The sequence below is a fragment of the Scyliorhinus canicula genome, chromosome 6 (genome assembly GCF_902713615.1).
Source record: "Scyliorhinus canicula chromosome 6, sScyCan1.1, whole genome shotgun sequence".
NCBI classification, from domain to species: Eukaryota; Metazoa; Chordata; class Chondrichthyes; order Carcharhiniformes; family Scyliorhinidae; genus Scyliorhinus; species Scyliorhinus canicula.
In genome coordinates, this window is record NC_052151.1 from 9,282,069 (window position 1) to 9,299,990 (window position 17,922).

General features: G+C 48.7%; 1 protein-coding gene across 1 annotated transcript in view; it reads left to right on the forward strand.

Annotated features, from left to right (window-relative positions):
- The window catches only part of LOC119966923 (dynein heavy chain 8, axonemal-like), a 1,786,259-nt gene that overhangs the window by 1,653,384 nt on the left and 114,953 nt on the right, over positions 1–17,922 (forward strand). The window contains exon 82 of the mRNA XM_038798881.1: positions 8,552–8,754. Coding sequence (XP_038654809.1) covers positions 8,552–8,754 — 203 coding nt within the window. The remainder of the gene's footprint in view (positions 1–8,551; positions 8,755–17,922) is intronic.

A 17,922-nucleotide genomic window follows, 5' to 3' on the forward strand; every position in this document is an offset into this window, starting at 1 on the left:
TTTTACCCCTCTGAGTTCCGTTCAGTCCTTCAAAAATGCTTCTGTCCAAACGTGAACTCATCACCGCTATCTGGACTTTTGAGTGCCCTCTCCCAATTACACAAAAGAACAGGGCCATGCTATGAATATGCAACTAACCTTCAACTAATGTACAAAAGAGCCATAAGATTCTGTAATGGACGAATGACTGGTCAGACAAGAGCGCCCCAGAGGACAATGGATTCTGATTAAATCATCCCGGCTGAACAAGGGTATCGTGTTTGTGCCCAATAAAGAGTTTAAGTCTGAATGGGACATTGTAACTGTTGTGCGCGTGTACATCCGACTCAGTGCTAGCATTTTTACCCTCAGGCTGTTAACCCCTAAATTGCCCACTACATCTTCTGTCCAGTCTCGCAGTCATCACAGGGACTCTGCTCATGGACGGACGAGGTTCATCTGTTGATGTTCCTGCAAGGAAAGGGACATGGTTTCAGAACATGGCCTGGGATTGAACAATAAATATCTCACGAGGCTCGTCATCTGGAAGAAATGGCTCCTCACTTTTCTGTCGCAGGACATCCTCACTCTTTGTGCTGGCCTGCTCCTGGTATTCCTCTGCGAGTTCCATGGTCCTCTCCTTGAAAGGTATCAGGATCCTTAAATTAAACATTCCACCACCCGTTTTCTCTCTCCTTCAGCAGTTTTGAGCTGTCTTCTCCTGCAGGGACTCAAAGGTATTATTAGTCGGATGTATGTCGGGTTGGACATTGAGGACACCTAGAATGTGTGGGTACCGCGCTTAAGCAGGAAGGAATTCTGATGAGGTGTACTGCAAGGTTTGAGGATGAAATGAAAATCGCTATTGTCACGAGTCGGATTCAAATGAAGTTACTGTGAAAAGCCCCTAGTCGCCACATTCCAGCGCCTGTTCGGGGAGGCTGTTACGGGAATCGAACCGTGCTGCTGGCTTGCCTTGGTCTGCTTTCAAAGCCAGCGATTTAGCCCTGTGAGCTATACAGCCCCTGTTTGGGAGGTTGGGTGCTGGGAACCTGCAAGGTGACACAATGACACAATAAGGATTTCAACATGACATTTAGGGACTATTGTAATGCCAAGCGGAAAGGGGACATTTACCCTTGCAGCTCGTAAGATGGCACCATCTTTTTTCTGCATTGAACAACTGTTTTCTTGGTCATGCTATTGACATTGAGCATTGCTGCCACCATGTAACAGGTGAGATTGGTGACCTTGTTGGGGTGCTTCCTACCAACAGGTAGATTGTGGCCCGAATCTCCTCCATGGCATTAGGTAATCGAGTGAGGGTCCCTCTGAGAATCTGGGAGCTGGTCTTCTAGCTGCCTTCCTCCTGGCTTGAGTGAGAGTGGGTACTCTGGAATGGTTTAAATACAACGCCTCCTTGATTGAAGTGCTCAGATCACCCTTGAGGCAAGTGAATCAGTTGATTTGCGCTTTAGCCGTTGTTTTTTTCCCGTGGCAATTTTTTTTCCCAAAAAGCGTAAAGATTACAATCCAGATTGCACTGCTAGGCCCAGCAGGAGTCACACCAATTTTCATGTCGGAAATGACACAATGTACTTTTGGGGGAAAATTCCATAGAAACATAAAAAATAGGAGCAGAAGGAGGCCATTCGGACCTTTGAACCTGCACCGTCATTCTTTAACGTCATGGCTTATTATCTAACGGGCAGCATGGTCGCATAGTGGTTAACACTGTTGCTTCATAGCTCCAGGGTCCCAGGTTCGATTCCCGGTTTGGGTCACTGTCTGTGCGGAGTCTGCATGTTCTCCCCGTGTCTGTGTGGGTTTCCTCCGGGTGCTCCGGTTTCCTCCCACAGTCCAAAGATGTGCAGGTTAGATGGATTGGCCATGCTAAATTGCCCTAAGTGTCCAAAAAGGTTAGGTGTGGTTACTGATTTACGGGGATAATGGGGATAGTGTTGAGGCGAGGGTTTCTTAGGAAAGGCCACTGCAGACTCGATGGACCGAATGGCCTCGTTTTGCACTGTAAATTCTATGATTCTATGAATCTATGATAACTCAATAGCTGACAGATCTACCATGCAGTTTTAGTAGCACTTTGCGATTACCAGAATTCAGTAGAAATTTAAGTTAAAACTTCTCAGGTGCAAATAAGAACTGTTTTCTTTGTCTTCTGTTGATTACAATCAAAAGTCATTTAAGAGGCAATTCGTTGACAATTGAAAACTTTCAAAGAATCACAGAAATGAATTTCTTGCTTGGGCAAACAGCTCGCAATTACTTGAGAAATCAAAGTCTGAAAATGAAATATGAAAACAGGGAGACAGTGAATAGTTCAGATCAAAGTATAGACGATTCATGAATGAGAGAGAGAATGAGAAAAATCCAGCTAAAAATGGCCGAATGAAACTTCACAGTTATACAAAATCATATCAGTCTTCAGCCATCTATCTACGCCTCTAAATCATCCTAATAGGTTTGGGTTAGAATCAAATGAGTTTGATTTGACGGTTAGCTATCAATCTTGAATTTGCAACATTAGTTTTAATTGTTTCGTGCCTACATACTTGTGTATGTTAAGGAATACGATATTGTGCTGTCATCGCGACCAGCTTCAACTGGTCTTTTGCTGACCTAGCTGTTATAACAATAGAGCCTTCATGTTACTGTGTCGTTGCTATGTTGTTGCTATGGAGCCTGCCCTGTCCTTGGACACTGTCTTGAAAAATGTATTCATTAGTTCAGTTAAAGTGTTTGTTTTCATCTCTACTGCTTTTGCATGTATCAGGTTATTTTGTGTTTCTGTTGTTTTTATGTTGTACTGTCTTGGTACAATAATGGAATTTAGTAAAGTGAATTATGCTGTGTTATGCTGTTTTGTAAGCTGTATGTTATGAGAGTGTTGAAATCCTTAATTTAAAATGGGTAAAACTGGGGCTTAATATTTATCCTAAATAGCTATCTTTTACCTATCAGGTGTATTAGGAAATAGTTGACTTCTACAAAGCCTAATCCCACTTTCCCCGTTAATTCTTTGATCCCTTTGCCCTCAGATGCAATATCGAACTGCTTCTTGAAAACATACATGGCGGGATTCTCCGTAGCTGACACCAAAATCGGGAAAGGCGATTGTGCAGAGAATCAGTTTCGACACCGAAATCGCGGCATGTGTCGATTTGACGCCAAATCGCAATGCATGTGCAGTAGACACCATTTGCATATCATTAGTGGGCCTGACCAGGTGTTCGCCGGGGTTTTCACCTCCGTTGGGCCGCGTTCCTGATGGTGTTTCACTTGAGCTTTTAACAATCGTGAAAACGGTGTGGCAGCTTCTGAGAGAGGGAGGGCGAACGGAAGGTGTCCAACATTGCATAGTTTGATAACAGTAGGGCCACTGGCCAGGGTCGGAGGGAAGAAATGGGGGGGGGGGGGGGGCAGGTGGTGGACTGGAACACCATTTCCGCAGCCGGCAAGGCAGCCATGCAGTTGCGCATACCCGCAAGAGCCCACTTTGAACTTAGTGCCATGGGTTATATTGGTGTCCCCCAAGGCACACCCCCCCCCCCCCCCGGGTGCCCTCTTGCCCTATAATAATAATAATCCTCATTATTGTCACAAGTAGGCTTACATTAACACTGCAATGAAGTTACTGTGAGAATTCCCTAGTCGCCACATTCCGGCGCCTGTTCGGGTCACAGAGGGAGAATTCAGAATGTCCAATTCACCTAACAGCACGTCTTTCGGGACTTGTGGCAGGAAACTGGAGGAAACCCACGCAGATACGGGGAGAACGTGTATACTCCGCACAGGCAGTGACCCAAGCCGGGAATCAATGTTAGATAGTCCGGCACATGCAGCCCAGAGGGTGGTAAGTGGGGGCCTCAGTGGCCAGGGCACCCGGCCATGGCAGCTGGTATGGGTGTAAGCATGTGGTGCAGGGTGGGGGTTCAGCCGCCCTCTGGGTTGTGGGACAGGGGTTAGTGCCAGGGGTACAGTGTTGCTTACTCACCCTGGCTGCCCTGAGGAAGCCGTGTAGTTTTTTCTGGCACTACAGGCCGGACCGGACAATATTTCTGGTGGAGCTGACCGCCTCTGCCACCTGCGTCCTGGCACGGAGAACGGCGACGACTGGCAGCCTCCATCCTGGACTGGGGTACAGGGGTAACCACCTCTCCTCCACCTCGTCCAGGAGGGTCTCCAGTTCATCATCTGTAAATTGTGGAGCTGCTCTCCTTGCTGCCATCTTGCTGACTGGGATGTTGTGTGTGAAGAGTGAAGTGTGTATATACGGCTGCAGCTTGTCAGCCTCCTGAGTGTCAATTGAGAATCCTCTGAATCCGGCACCATTTCTCATTGGAATCGATTGTGTTTCACGTGGCGCCAGTGCTAGCCCCTCGACAATCGTTGAATTTGTCCAGGTGTGGCGCCGGCATCAAGCTTAGTCTCAGGAACAGAGAATCCAGCCCACAACGTTTTGGCCTCAATTACTTCCTCTAACGAATTCTACAGGCTCACCACTTGCTGGGTGAAGAAATATCTCCTCATCTCTGTTCTAAATGTCCCTATCCTCAGACTGTGACCCGAGGATACGAGAAATGCCAATTGTAGTGGGAATTGTAAAGGAAACAATAATTTATGCTGCATGCAGAGTGCTAATTGGTTGGCAAGTGGACTCTGATTAGTAGAAGTATTGCCATGGATAATAAGAACATAAGCACTCAGAGCTGGCGTAGGCAATCCAACCCCACAGACCTGATCCACAATTCAACACGATCATGGCTGACCTCATCTCAGCCTCATCTCCACCTTACTGCCCACTCCCCATAACCCTTCATCCCGATTAAAACATATCTATCGCCTCCTTAAATTTGTTTAGATGATATAGGCCTTAAACTGCTCAACCTCTCTTCATAAGACAAGAATTCACTCGGGAACAGTTAACTGCCAAACGTTTGTTTTTAAATATTTAAATATTCACATATGTGACGTATGTGACTACCCCTTGCAGACAAATGGAACATGTCCACGCATTGATTCTCTTTGAACTAAACAGAAGCTTGTGAGACAGCTATTCCTTGTCCATTACCCATGACAATGCCTTTGCATTTTCCATGATAATACCTCTACCAGTCAGAGTCCATTTGCCATCCAATTAGCACTCTCTTCTCATGAAGTATAAATCGGGATCAGGGCACTGAACTTGATGATCAGCCATGATCATAATAAATGACCTCCTCCTTCTATTTTCTATGTATCTTTCTACGTATGTTTCCCATGGTGGGGGGAAGGATGCCCCTCCTTGTCGGTGGATGAGGTGGGAGGGGGGGAGGATTAGCATCATTGGGGGATGGGGGGCCTGTTGCTGGACTTCGGGACAGACAACTCGAATATCACATTAGGCCCTTGTACCATACCTCAAGAAACATGTGAGGTATTGGAGAGAGTGCAGAAAAGATTTATGAGAATGCTTCCAGGGATGGGAAACTTCAGTTATTCTGTTAAATTGGAGAGTTTGGGAAGGTTTTCCTTGCAGAAGAGAAGTTTTAGAGGAGATTTGATAGAGGTATTCAGATTCCTCTGAGGTCTAGACAGTGAAGACAGGGAGAAACCGCTTTAGTTGGCAAAAGGACCAAGAATAAAAGGGCACAAATTTATAGTAATTGGAAAAGGAAGCAACAGTATCATTTTCACACACTGCTTATTCCTGCCTGACTCAGAAATAAAACGAGAAAGGTGACCAAATCATGACTTAAAGGGAAATTCGAGATAGCATTAAATCCAAGGAAGAATTATGCAAATTGGCCAAAATAAACATAATAAATAAGAGAATTGGAAACAGTTTAGAATTCAGCAAAGGAGGACCAAAGGATTGATTAAAAAGGTGAAAATAGAGTAATAAGTAACCTTACAGGAAACATTAAAACTGACTGCAAACATTTCTATAGGTACTGAAGAGAAAAAGATTGGTGAAAACAAATGTCAGAAACAGAGGAATATATAATAGGGGACAAAGAAATGGCTGACCAACTAAATACACACTTTAGTTCTGTCTCCACAAAGGAGGACACAAATGACAGACCAGAAATGTTGGGGAACGCAGGATTGAGTGAGAGGGAGGAACTAAAGGTGATCAGTAGAGAAATGGTGTTGGGGAAATTGATGTGATTGAGGGCTGATAAATCCCCAGGGCCTACATCCCAGAGTACTTAAGGAAGTGGCCTGAGAAAAAGTGGATGCATTGGTGTCATCTTCCTTTATCATAGATTCTATAGCAGAACAATGGAAAATAGTGGCAGGATTCACGAAAGGGAAATCATGCATGACAAATCTACTTGAATTCTTTGAGGATGTAACTGGTAGAGTTGACAAGGAGGACCCAGTGGATGTGGTTTATTTGGAATTTCAGAAAATGTTCGACAAAGTCCTGAATGAAAGATTAGTGCATAAAATTAATGTATTTGGGATTAGGGGTAGTGTATTGAGATGGTGAGGAAACTGTTTCGTAATTTTGTTTCCGGGTTGTACGTATTCCTGGCTGGGCCACATTTATTGACCATCCCTAATTGCTCTTAAACTGAGTGGCTTGCACAGCCATTTCAAAGGGGTAATTTTGAAGAGTCAACCACACTGCTGTGGATCTGGAGTCACAGGTAGGCCAGACCAGGTAAAGACAGCTGATTTCCTTCCCTAAAGTGCATGAGCGAACCAGATGGTTTTTTAACAACAATCGATAATGGCTTCATGTCATCATTAGACTTTAATTTCAGGCATTTTATTTAATTCAAAGTTCACCCTCTGCTATGTGTGGGTTTCGAACTGGGTCCCCATTACCCTGGGTCTCTGGATTACTAGTACAGTGACAATATCACATTGTCCACACCTCCCCAGGGACAGAGACAGGAAAGAAAGAGTAGGAATAAATGGGTCTTTTTCCAAACGGCAGGCAGGGACTGGTGGGGGACCACAGGCACTCTAGCTATTCACTGTATATATGAATCATTCAGCTGAGAGTACTAAATTTTATATCTTCAAATTTGCAGAGGACAGAAAGCTAGGTGGGAGGGTGAGCTGTGAGGAGGTCGCACAGATCTTTCAGTGTAATTTGGACAAGTTGAGCGAGTGCGCAAATGAATGGCAGATGTAACATAATTTGGATAAATACGAGATTATTCACTTTAGTAACAAAAATTAGAAGGTAGATTAATATCTGAATGGCTATGAGTTAGGAGAGGGGAATGTGCAATGAGACCTCATACACCAGTCGCTGAAGGTAAGCATGTAGGTGCAGCAGGTGGGAATGAAGGTGAATGGTTTGCTGACCTTCATTGCGAGAGGATTCAAGTACAGGAGCTGGGATGTTTTGCTGCAATTATACAGGGCATTGGTAAGGCCACACCTGGAATATTGTGTGCAGTTTTGGTCTCCTTATCTGAGCAAGGATATTCTTGCTCCAGAGGGAGTGCAGTGATGGTTTACCAGACTGATTCCTGACGTATGAGGAGAGATTGAGACGGTTAGGATTGCATTCGCTGGCGTTCAGGAGGATGAGGGAGTATCTCATAGAAACCTACAAAATTCCAACAGGACTTGTCAAGGTAGATGCAAGAAGGGTGTTCCTGATGGTGGGTGTGTCCCGAACCAGGGGTCACAGTGTGAGGATACGGAGTATACTGTTTGAGATAGAGATGCAGAGACAACTCTTCACCCAGACAATGGTTGGCCTGTGGAATTTGTTACCACAGGAAATAGCTGAGGGCAAAACATTGTCTGCGAGATACTCCATCGGTAGGATCCTCTGCGTTGGCGGCAGCGCACTCATGTGTGCGGGTTTTCAGACGGCGTGGGATGGCCACAATGGGAAACCCCATTGGCTGGCTTCCAGAAAGGATGATCTCACTGTCAGTGCGGGAATACAGGGCGAAGAATCCTGCCCAGTATGTTTTCAAGAAAAGGTGAGATATACCACGGAGGGAGAAGGGGATCAAAGGATATGGTCGAAGGCAGGACCAGGCTGTTAAGTTGAATGATCAGCCATGATCATAATGAATGGCAGAACAGGCTGGAAGGACAATAGCCTCTTCCTGCTCCTATTTACTATGTTTCTATGACTACTTACAACCTTGAATTTGCTGTCTGAGTATGGTGGAGACAGGTACAATTGAGCTATTCAAGATGGAATTAGATTGTTACCTGAAAGTGAAGAATAAGTATGTCTATGGGGAGGGGGCGGGGTGGGAGGAAAAGGCTGGGCAATGACATTATTGTAAATTTCTCCAATGGAGAGCCACAAAGATACAATGGGCTGAATAACAATTGTGGTGTAACAATTTGGTGATTCTGTAATTGCCTGAGGACCAGAAGATCCAGACATATCTTCCAGGAATGACAGGGTGGGTGCTGCTTCTAACTAGCTGAGCTGTCGGAAGGGACTGCTCCCTCTGCAAATCAGTTCCTGTGCTCTGCATTATTTCCTGTTTTCAACTTTAGTGCGCAACTGGTGAATTCTTCCTGAACAGTGAATGAACAATTTTATATGTCTCTGATTTGATGATGACTTTTGAATTTTCAGGTCATGGTGCCCTGACAGAACTCTGTCACAAGCTCGAAACTACATTGCTGCGGCAATGGGAGCAAGATATGCAGAGCCGGTGATCCTAAACCTGGAGACAACCTGGGAAGAAAGTGACGCACTAACTCCTCTGATCTGTTTCTTGTCAATGGGCTCTGATCCCAGCAATCAGATTGAAGGACTGGCCAAGAAGCTTGAAATTGGTATGGTCCCAGTCTTCATTGTGAATATTACAATCAGTTAGCATTCCCTGTGTTTCTTTCAAATATTCCACGGTTATGATCAATTGCTATTTTTATCCCATGAGGAAACCTAGGTTTCCAATGGAGAAAATCCTTGTCAACAAGACCCTTTATGATATTTTCAACATGAATAGCATCAGGAGAGTGTCAGCTCTCGTTTGCTTTTGTCTTGTGAGACTACCTTTAAGAAATGGGTGTTTATAAATGGGTGTGTAAACAAATATCTATAGTGAGAGTACCTTTAAGAAATGAGTGTTTACTACTGCAGTGATGTGAGAGAGTGGGTGGAGCTGGGCTGTCTGTCAGCTTTTTACTTTTGTTTTAGGCTGTTGGCTGCAGGGAGTGTTTTAGTTTCATTTTCACTGTTGGAGCTGAAGCCAGACAACTCTGTTGATCTCTTTGCCATGAAAAGACTCTCTTTGAGGGCACGTACCAACCGACTCAAGAACAGCTTCTTCCCTACTGCCATCAGACTTTTGAATGGACCTACCTCGTATTAAGTTGATCTTTGCTCTACACCTTGCTATAACTGTAACATTATATTTCCGCAGTCTCTCCTTCCTTCCCTATGTACGGTATGCATTGTTTGTACAGCTTGCAAGAAACAATACTTTTCACTGCATACTAATTCATGTGACAATAATAAATCAAAGCAAATCAAATCAAATCTTGATCATTCGGTGAATTCAGAATTATAAATATTCTCAGTAGTGAATGCAAACCTAATGTGCTTCAGTTAAAGGTGTTTCTTTTGTCTTCTGGATGTTGTTTGGGAAGTTATTAAGGATTACTTAGTGTTGTATTCTTTGGGGGTTGTATTTGAATTGATGGTTGCTAAGATGTTCACTGTTTGTTTTAAAAAGGTTAACTTGAGTTCATAGAATAAACATTGTTTTGCTTTAAAAAATACTTTTCCATTTCTGCTGTACCACACCTGTAGAGTGGGCCGTGTGCTCCCCATACCACAATCTATTAAAAGTTGTAGGTCAGGTGAACTCCATGATGCACTTTGGGGTTCTCTAAACCCTGGCCCATAACAAATTGGGGGCTCGAGGGGGGTGAAAGTGTATCTATTGGATTGGCTTGGTGAACATAAAGACAGTGAGGGGTGAGCACATTGTGGTTGCTTTTCAGGTGTGGTATTCTAGTTTAAGTAGGGAGTGTGTTGTGGACAATGGCTCTTTCAGAGGCTCAGAAGTTTTTGGGGGTGGCAACGGTCACACGCAGAAACTAAAAGCAGACTGTTAGATTTGGCAAAAACATTGCAGTTAACATTACCTCACAAAATGCAAAAACATGAGGTAATTATGGTGGTGGCTAAGCATTTAAAGTTGCCTGAGATATAGTTTGACTAATTGGAAATGGCAAAAATTCAGTTACAAATTAAACAAATGGAACATGAGAAAGAATTAAGGCAGCTTGAATACGAGAAAGAGGAAAAAGAAAGAGAGAGAGAAAGAGATAGAGAGAAAAAAGAAAGATTGAGAGAGGAAAAAGAGAGAGAAAGAGATAGAGAGGAAAAAGGAAGAGAGAGGAAAAAGAAAGAGAGAGAGAGGAAAAAGAAAAGGAGAGTGAAGAAAGGAGAAAAGAAAGAATAGCCCTAGTAGAACAAAAAGAAAGAGAAAGGGAGATACAGATCAGGGAAAAAGATAAAGAGAGAGAGTTTGAACTTCAGAAAATGGCCATGAAACATGACAGTCAGTTAAAATTGGCAGACGTAAAGGGAAACTTTGGATGATAGTGATGAGGATAGTGAGAAAGAGCGTCAAAGTCGAAGGCTTGGTGGGAATCCATTTAAATAGAAGGAGGTAGAAGCCTTTTTCATTGAATTTGAGAAGGTGGCTAAAGAAATGAAATGGCCACAGGACATGTAGGTATTACCGATTCAAACAAAGCTGGTAGGTAGGGCTTGTGAAGTGTTTGCATCACGACTGGAGGAGGTATCTGAGACATATGTGGAGGTGAAAAATCCATCTTGGGTGCATCTGAACTAGTACCTGAAGCCTACAGACAAAGGTTTAGAAATTTAAGGAAATAATTTGATCAAACATACATGGAGTTTGAAAGGCTCAAACAGAGTAATTTTGATAGGTGAATAAGGGCTTTGAAAATAGACCAAACATATGGGGCGCGATTCTCCGCACTCACGACGGTGCGGAGAATAGCAGGGGTCGTAAATTTTTACGGCGACGCTGTTCCGACGCCCTCCCGCTATTCTCCGAACCCCGCAAAATCTCAGAGTCGCCATTCCCGACAAACGCCTCCTTCACGCCCCCGACACGACCAGATTCGCCACTAATAGCCCCCCCCCCCGCTATTCACTGTCCCGGATGGGCCGAAGTCCCAACGTCATCGCGCCCTGTTTGCACGGCGTGAAACACACCTGCTATTTAAGTTTGTCAACCAGTCGTGCTGGCTGACGACAGCTTGGAGGAGGTGAGCGCACCGCTCAGCGCACCGCTCAGCGCACCGCTCAGCGCACCGCTCGAGTCTGGCCACAACGGCGAAGGCATCCCTGAGAACGGGAGGGGGGGTCCAGAGCAGGGGCAGTGGTGGAGACAGAGGGGGGAGTGGGGGGGGGAGTGGGAGAGACGGGGGGGGGAGTGGGGGAGACGGGGGGGGGAGTGGGGGAGACGGGGGGGGGAGTGGGGGAGACGGGGGGACGGGGGGGGAGTTGGGGAGTGGGGGAGACGGGGGGGGAGTGGGGGAGACGGGGGGGAGTGGGAGTGGGGGGGGGTTAGGTAGAGAGTGAGCGAGTGAGCCGTCCAACCCCGTAACAAAATGTCTGCCACCATGCCATGGTGTGCCGGTCACAAGGACACGGCCGCTGGTTGCCCTGTGGCTTACGGCCACAGGCCACTGACGCACCCGTGAGGAGGACATAGTTTACTGGCCGTTGGATGCAGAAAGTGACCAGGGGTTAGGCTGCCCGCGTGTCAGCAGCGCGATCAGGCCACCGGGACACACAGGTATCCCGTGGCAGGCAGCTGCCGAGGTGTCGACTAACCTCCGTCTAACATGTCCCGTTTCTCTGCCTCCTACCACCCTTCTGTAGGTTAGCACAATGTATGTGAACAGAACACCTATGTTCTACGCAGTGGTTGGGGCCACTGTACTGCATTTGGCGATGCAGCAGCATCCACAGCCACAACCCGCAGTGGATGCAGGGCCAGCTGCAGCAGCAGAGGGAAGGGCCGAGGAGTTGCCAGTCGTCGAGCAGCATGGGGAGGAGGAGGATGAGGAGGAAGAGGAAGAGGAGAGAGTGAGGGTGCAGCCACGGCGCCAGAGGCGACGACCAAAGCCGAGGGTGTACCGTGTCCGGGTCTCTTTCCTAACAATGACGGACATCATCTGCAGGAGGAGACTCCGGCTGAGTAGGCAGACGGTGATACATATCTGCCAACTCCTGTCGCACCTCGCCCCACGTGGAACGGGGGGAGGACACGCGATCCCGGTTGCCATCAAGGTGACGGTCGCTCTTAACTTCTATGCTACCGGCTCCTTCCAGTCTCCGAGCGGGGATGTCTCCGGGATCTCCCAGTCATCGGTCCACAGGTGTATCCGGGATGTGACCGACGCCCTCTATGCCATCGCGGACCGCTACATCACCTTTCCCGAGGACCAAGCAAGTCAAGAGTCACGAGCTCGTGGATTTGCCAGCGTGGCCGGGATACCAAGGGTGCAGGGGGCAATCGATTGTGTTCACGTCCCCATGTGCCCGCCTGCAGGGGACAGGGATGTGTTCACAAACAGAAGGGGGACATACTCCATGAATATCCAGGTGGTATGCGACCCCCACATGAGGATCATGACTGTCTGTGCAAGGTTCCCAGGGAGTGTGCATGACTCCTACATACTGGCGCAGTCGTTCATACCTGCGATGTTTGAGGGACGTCCCCCCTGGCTGAGGGGCTGGTTGCTAGGCGACAGGGGTTATCCGCTGAGGTCTTGGCTGATGACGCCTATACGGAGGCCTCAGACCAATGCGGAAACACGATACAACGAGGCCCATGCAGCAACCAGGGGTGTGGTGGAGCGCTGCCTTGGCCTCCTGAAGATGAGATTCAGGTGCCTGGACCGCTCCGGAGGGGCCCTGCAGTACCAGGCCGAAAGGGTCGCTCGCATTGTAGTGGTCTGCTGTGCGCTGCACAACATCGCGATGCAGAGGGGAGATGACCTGCTGCAGGAGGCAGAGGGAGAAGCCAGTGGCAGTGGTGCCAGCACACAGGAGGAGGAGGAGGAGGAGGAGGGGAGGAGGAGGAGGAGGAGGAGGCTGGTGGAGTGGCGGGCGCAGCACGCAGACACGACCCAGGTGCTGGTGATGTCCAGGAGGCGGCACGACAGACCCGGCAAGGACGGCGGGCACGCAACGCCTTGGTGGCAGCACGGTTCACGCATCGCATGTGACGTTCCCGCTGAACACCAAACCACCACCTGCATCGCTAGTCGTGCAGAGGGTCAACACATAACTTCCACCACCACAACCCCCCCCCCCCCCCCACCCCCTCTCAGTGTACCCTGCTCCACTTCGACATCACCCTTACCACTGGGTCCAGACGGTATGGCACAACATTGATGGCTGTGTCAGCGGGTGTGATCAGTGCCATGTGGAATGATGACAGCCCGCTCTGCGATGAGCTGTGAGCTCAGAATCGTTAGAGAGAGTCTGACCCATGGCAATAGCTGAACCATCCACCTTGGTGGCCGCTGAGATCGTCACTGACACTCCATCACGTGCCCGCGTGGGCTAGCTGTGGGAGGGGTTGGGGGGGGGGGCAGGGACTGCACACCCGGCACCGAAGTTTCATCACTCGTCAACCCCAACGACACTCGGTCACCATCACAAATCCTGTGGCTGTGGAACAATCACACGGTATTACAAGTAAGGTGGAACAGTGCGTTTAATGTTAACAATTATTTACAGGTGCCCTAGCCCCTACAACTAAACTGTGCCCTTCACCCGTGCCAACTTACTCAGTGTCTATCTTAGTTGCCTTACGGGCCCTACCACTACGTCTAAGTGACTCCCCAGATGATACAGCAGGAGTGGAGGAGGATTGCTGCGAATCACCCCCCTCGACTCGTTTCTCCTTGGCCAAGCGTTTCCTGGGGCGACCCGGCCTTGATGGGCCAGGCTGCTCTGCGGGCGTCTCGGGTGACATTGTGCCACCCTGCTCTGCCTGCTGCCCACCCGATGCACCAGGGATGGGACGGGGGGAGGCCGTGAATTCCGGGACGTCCCGTGATGGACTTAATGGGACGGGCCCCGAAACCTCCTCCTCCCTCGGGGAGCCCGGTGGCCCCCGGGCCTCACTTTGGGACAGAGGTGCGAGCAGGGAGGTGCCCCGTCGCACCACCGACACCTGGCGCTGCCAGTCCTGGAGGCCTGCAACGGTATCCACCAGGATCCGAAGGTTTGCAGAGACGGAGTCCAGGGAGTTAGACATTCCCGCCAGGGACTGTGCGATCTCAACCTGTGAGTGCACGACGCCATCCAGCACATGTGTCAGGCGGTTGATGCTCTCGGCGACTGACTGCTGCGACTGGGCAATGACCTGGTGAGACTGGGCCAAGGCCTGCAGGGCGCCGGCAATATCGTTTTGCCTCTGGCACATTGCTGCCTGTGAGAGGGCAACCCTGTCCAGGGCCGAGGATGACGCGTGCATATGAACCCCAATGCCTTGCATCACCTGACCCATTGCCTCCACCGCGGATGCCACCCGTGCGGTGTCGGACTGGGTCTCTGCCATGAGCGGCACCACTCCCTGCTCGTGGACGCGGTTCGACTCCTCTAACAGCGTCTGCAGAGTCTGGAAGGAAGCCCTCATCCCGTCGTTGTTTCCCTGGGTTTCTTGAGGCATCGGCTGTGTGGGTGGGTTGAGAAACGCCAGGAACTCCGAAAACGTCTGGGAGCCAGCTGCATCCTGGGCCTGGTCTGGCCTCCGCGAGTCCGGGCCCTCGGTTGCTCCGACCTCCACCTGCTGTACCTGCTCAGCTGTGATGTGCAAACCAGACTGTGACCCAGGAGACTCATCACTAAATAGGCCCGCCGGGGTGAGTGTCTCTGGGATGATGGATGTTGTGGGAGATAGCAGTGCCGCAAGCCCGATGTTTTCGCAATTTAGCCCCTCCTCAATGGTGTGGGGCCGCTCAGAGTCCGGAGGGTTATCCCTGGCCATTTCCGGGGGTTGTGTTATCGCCACCCTCTGGGCGTCCTGATCCGCAGATTGGGTTGGGGAGGATGGGGCTCCCCGCTGATCGGGCACCCTCTGTCGTGCGGCCCCGGGTGAGGTGGCGGAAGATGCCTGTGTCCGTCTGCAGCCAGACGGCTCTGGTCGTTCGGCATCACGTCCTAGGGAAGAGAATGAGACGGGTTATTTAGATTTGCTCGGCAGGCCGCTGGACGGTCCCAGTGGGCAGCGTTTGAAGGGACAGAGGATGGGGGACGTATCCCAGTGGGCAGGGTGTGTGAAGGGACAGAGGATGGGGGACGTATCCCAGTGGGCAGGGTGTGTGAAGGGACAGAGGATGGGGGAGGTGTCCAAGTGGGCAGGGTGTGTGAAGGGACAGAGGATGGGGGAGGGGTGGGTGTTTTTCAAGGAGGGTTGTCTCACTTGCTGCAGATCCGCCAACCTCGCATAGCGCGACATCCCGGGTGGCAGACCCCCCAACAAGGTCCAGTGCCCTCTGCTCAAAGGTGGTGAGGGGGTGCAGGTTGGGCGAACCCCCTCCAGTCTTGTGCCGCTCACGGTTGTTGTGAGCGGACTTGGCCTGTTGGGGGAGGGTACATAGGTAGATCATTACAATACGGCAGGTATCAGCAGTCCGTTCAGATACTGGCACAGTTTGGGGGTCAAGTTGTCATAAGACGATTGCATCTCTCCACGGGGCCAGACGCTGGGTCTGTGACAACTTTGTGAGCCATCCTCAAATAACTCTGGCCCAATCCCCCTCCACCCCCCGTGCCACGGGGGGAGGTGGGTGATTAGGTAAAGGGGGGGGGGGGAGGGATGGTTGTGACCAGGGGGCACCTTCTTGGCACTTACCCTGGCAGCCCTGGTGAGGTCGTGTAGCTTTTTCCGGCACTGCTCTGCAGAGCGAGGGTTCTGCCCCACAGCACTGACGGCAGCGGCCACCTCACGCCAGGCCTGGCGTACCGCGCTGGCAGGTTGGCGATGCCCTCTCCGCGGGCGGAGGATGCCCCTCCTCTGCTCGACAGCATCGAGCAGAGTCTCGACATTGGCCTCCACAAAACGAGGTGCAGCTCTCCTGGACTCCGACATCATGGCCGACAGATTCTGTGCTCGCCCGCGCCTTTTTACGGCGTCGGGCGGCGTCATGTGGGCGTGATCGTGTCGATTGACGCGGCCGCGTTACTAGCCCATTTGCCGGAAGTGAATACGTCGGGAAATGGACCCTTCCCGACCGTCGTAAAACGCGCCCGTTTTTTACGACAGTTTCGCGATTTTTTGCAGGTGCAGAGAATCGCGCCCATGAAGTTCTCAGAGAAATTATACTTTTGGAGGAGTTTAAAAAGTCAATTCCTGATGTAGTGAGAACTCATGTGGAAGAACAGAGGGTTAAAACAGTGAGATTAGCAGCTGAAATGGCAGATGATTATGAATTAGTTCATAAATCAAAGCTTGGTTTCCAACATCAGTCTCAGCTGGTGATGGATCGAAACTGGGAACATGAGAAATACTCAAGTGATGGAGGCAAAGGTGATTTGATGGGAGATAATAAGGAGAGTGTACCTCAGATTAAAAAAGAAATCCAGGAGGGTGGAAAAGAAATGAAAAGTTTCAAATGTTTTCACTGTAATAAACTAGGCCATGTAAAGTCACAATGTTGGTGGTTGAAGAAAAGCACTGGGAAGGCTGATGTGGTAAAACAGGATAAGACAATGGGGTTTGTTACAGTGATAAAGGAAAGTCAAGTGAAGTGAAGGAGGTGCAAAAGATTACACAGCCTGATCAAGAGGTGATTGATAAGAAGGTGTCAGATCTCTTTAAAGAATTTACTTGTGTGGGTAAAGTTTACTCATATGTTTCAGGAGGAGCAGGTAAAGAAGTCACAATTTTAAGAGATACGGGAGCTAGTCAATCTTTAATGGTAAGAGAGGAGGAGTTATGTAGTTTGGGAAGAATGTTGCCAGAAAGGGTGGTAAGATGTGGAATTCAGGGTGAGAGGAGTAGTGTTCAATTATATAAGGTCAGGTTGGAAAGTCCAGTGAAGAGTGGTGAAGTGGTAGTAGGAAAAATAGAGAAGCTATCTTGTCCAGGAATACAGTTTATCTTGGGTAATGATATAGCTGGATCGCAGGTGAGAGTGATTCCTACTGTGATGGATAAGCCAGTGGAAAAATCAGACAACTGAAGTGTTGAAGGACGAATATCCTGGGATTTTTCCGGATTGTGTAGTAACAAGGTCGCAAAGTCACAGTTTAAGACAAGACGAGAAATCAAAGATTGAAGATGAAGTTGAAGTGCAATTATCAGAAACGATTTTTGATCAGATTGTTGAAAAAGAACAAGAACAGCTGGAGGATGAGGCGGATATTTTTAGTTCGGGATAATTGGCGGAGTTACAACAGAAATATATAGAAATAAAACGGATGTATCAGAAAGCATACAAGGAATAGGAATCTGAGTGTATACCAGAGGGTTATTACCGTAAAAGTGATGTCTTGAAGAGAAAATGGAGACGTTCACATATGCAGGCGGATGAAAATGAAATTAAATGAAATGAAAATCGCTTATTGTCACGAGTAGGCTTCAATGAAGTTACTGTGAAAAGCTCCTAGTCACCACATTCCGGTGCCTGTCCGGGGAGGCTGGTACGGGAATCGAACCGTGCTGCTGGTCTGCTTGGTCTGCTTTAAAAGCCAGCGATTTAGCCTGGTGAGCTAAACCAGCCCCTGTGGGCCGAAGTTGGGCCGAAGTTCATCAAGTAGTTTTGCCGGTAGGATATAGAAAGGAGCTGTTGCGAGTTGCACATGAGGTGCCAGTGGGAGGTATTTGGGAATAAGGAAAACTCAAGTCCAGAAACATTTTTATTGGCCTGGACTACATAAAGACGTAGTTAAATTTTGTCAATCATGTCATACATGTCAAGTGATAGGGAAACCTC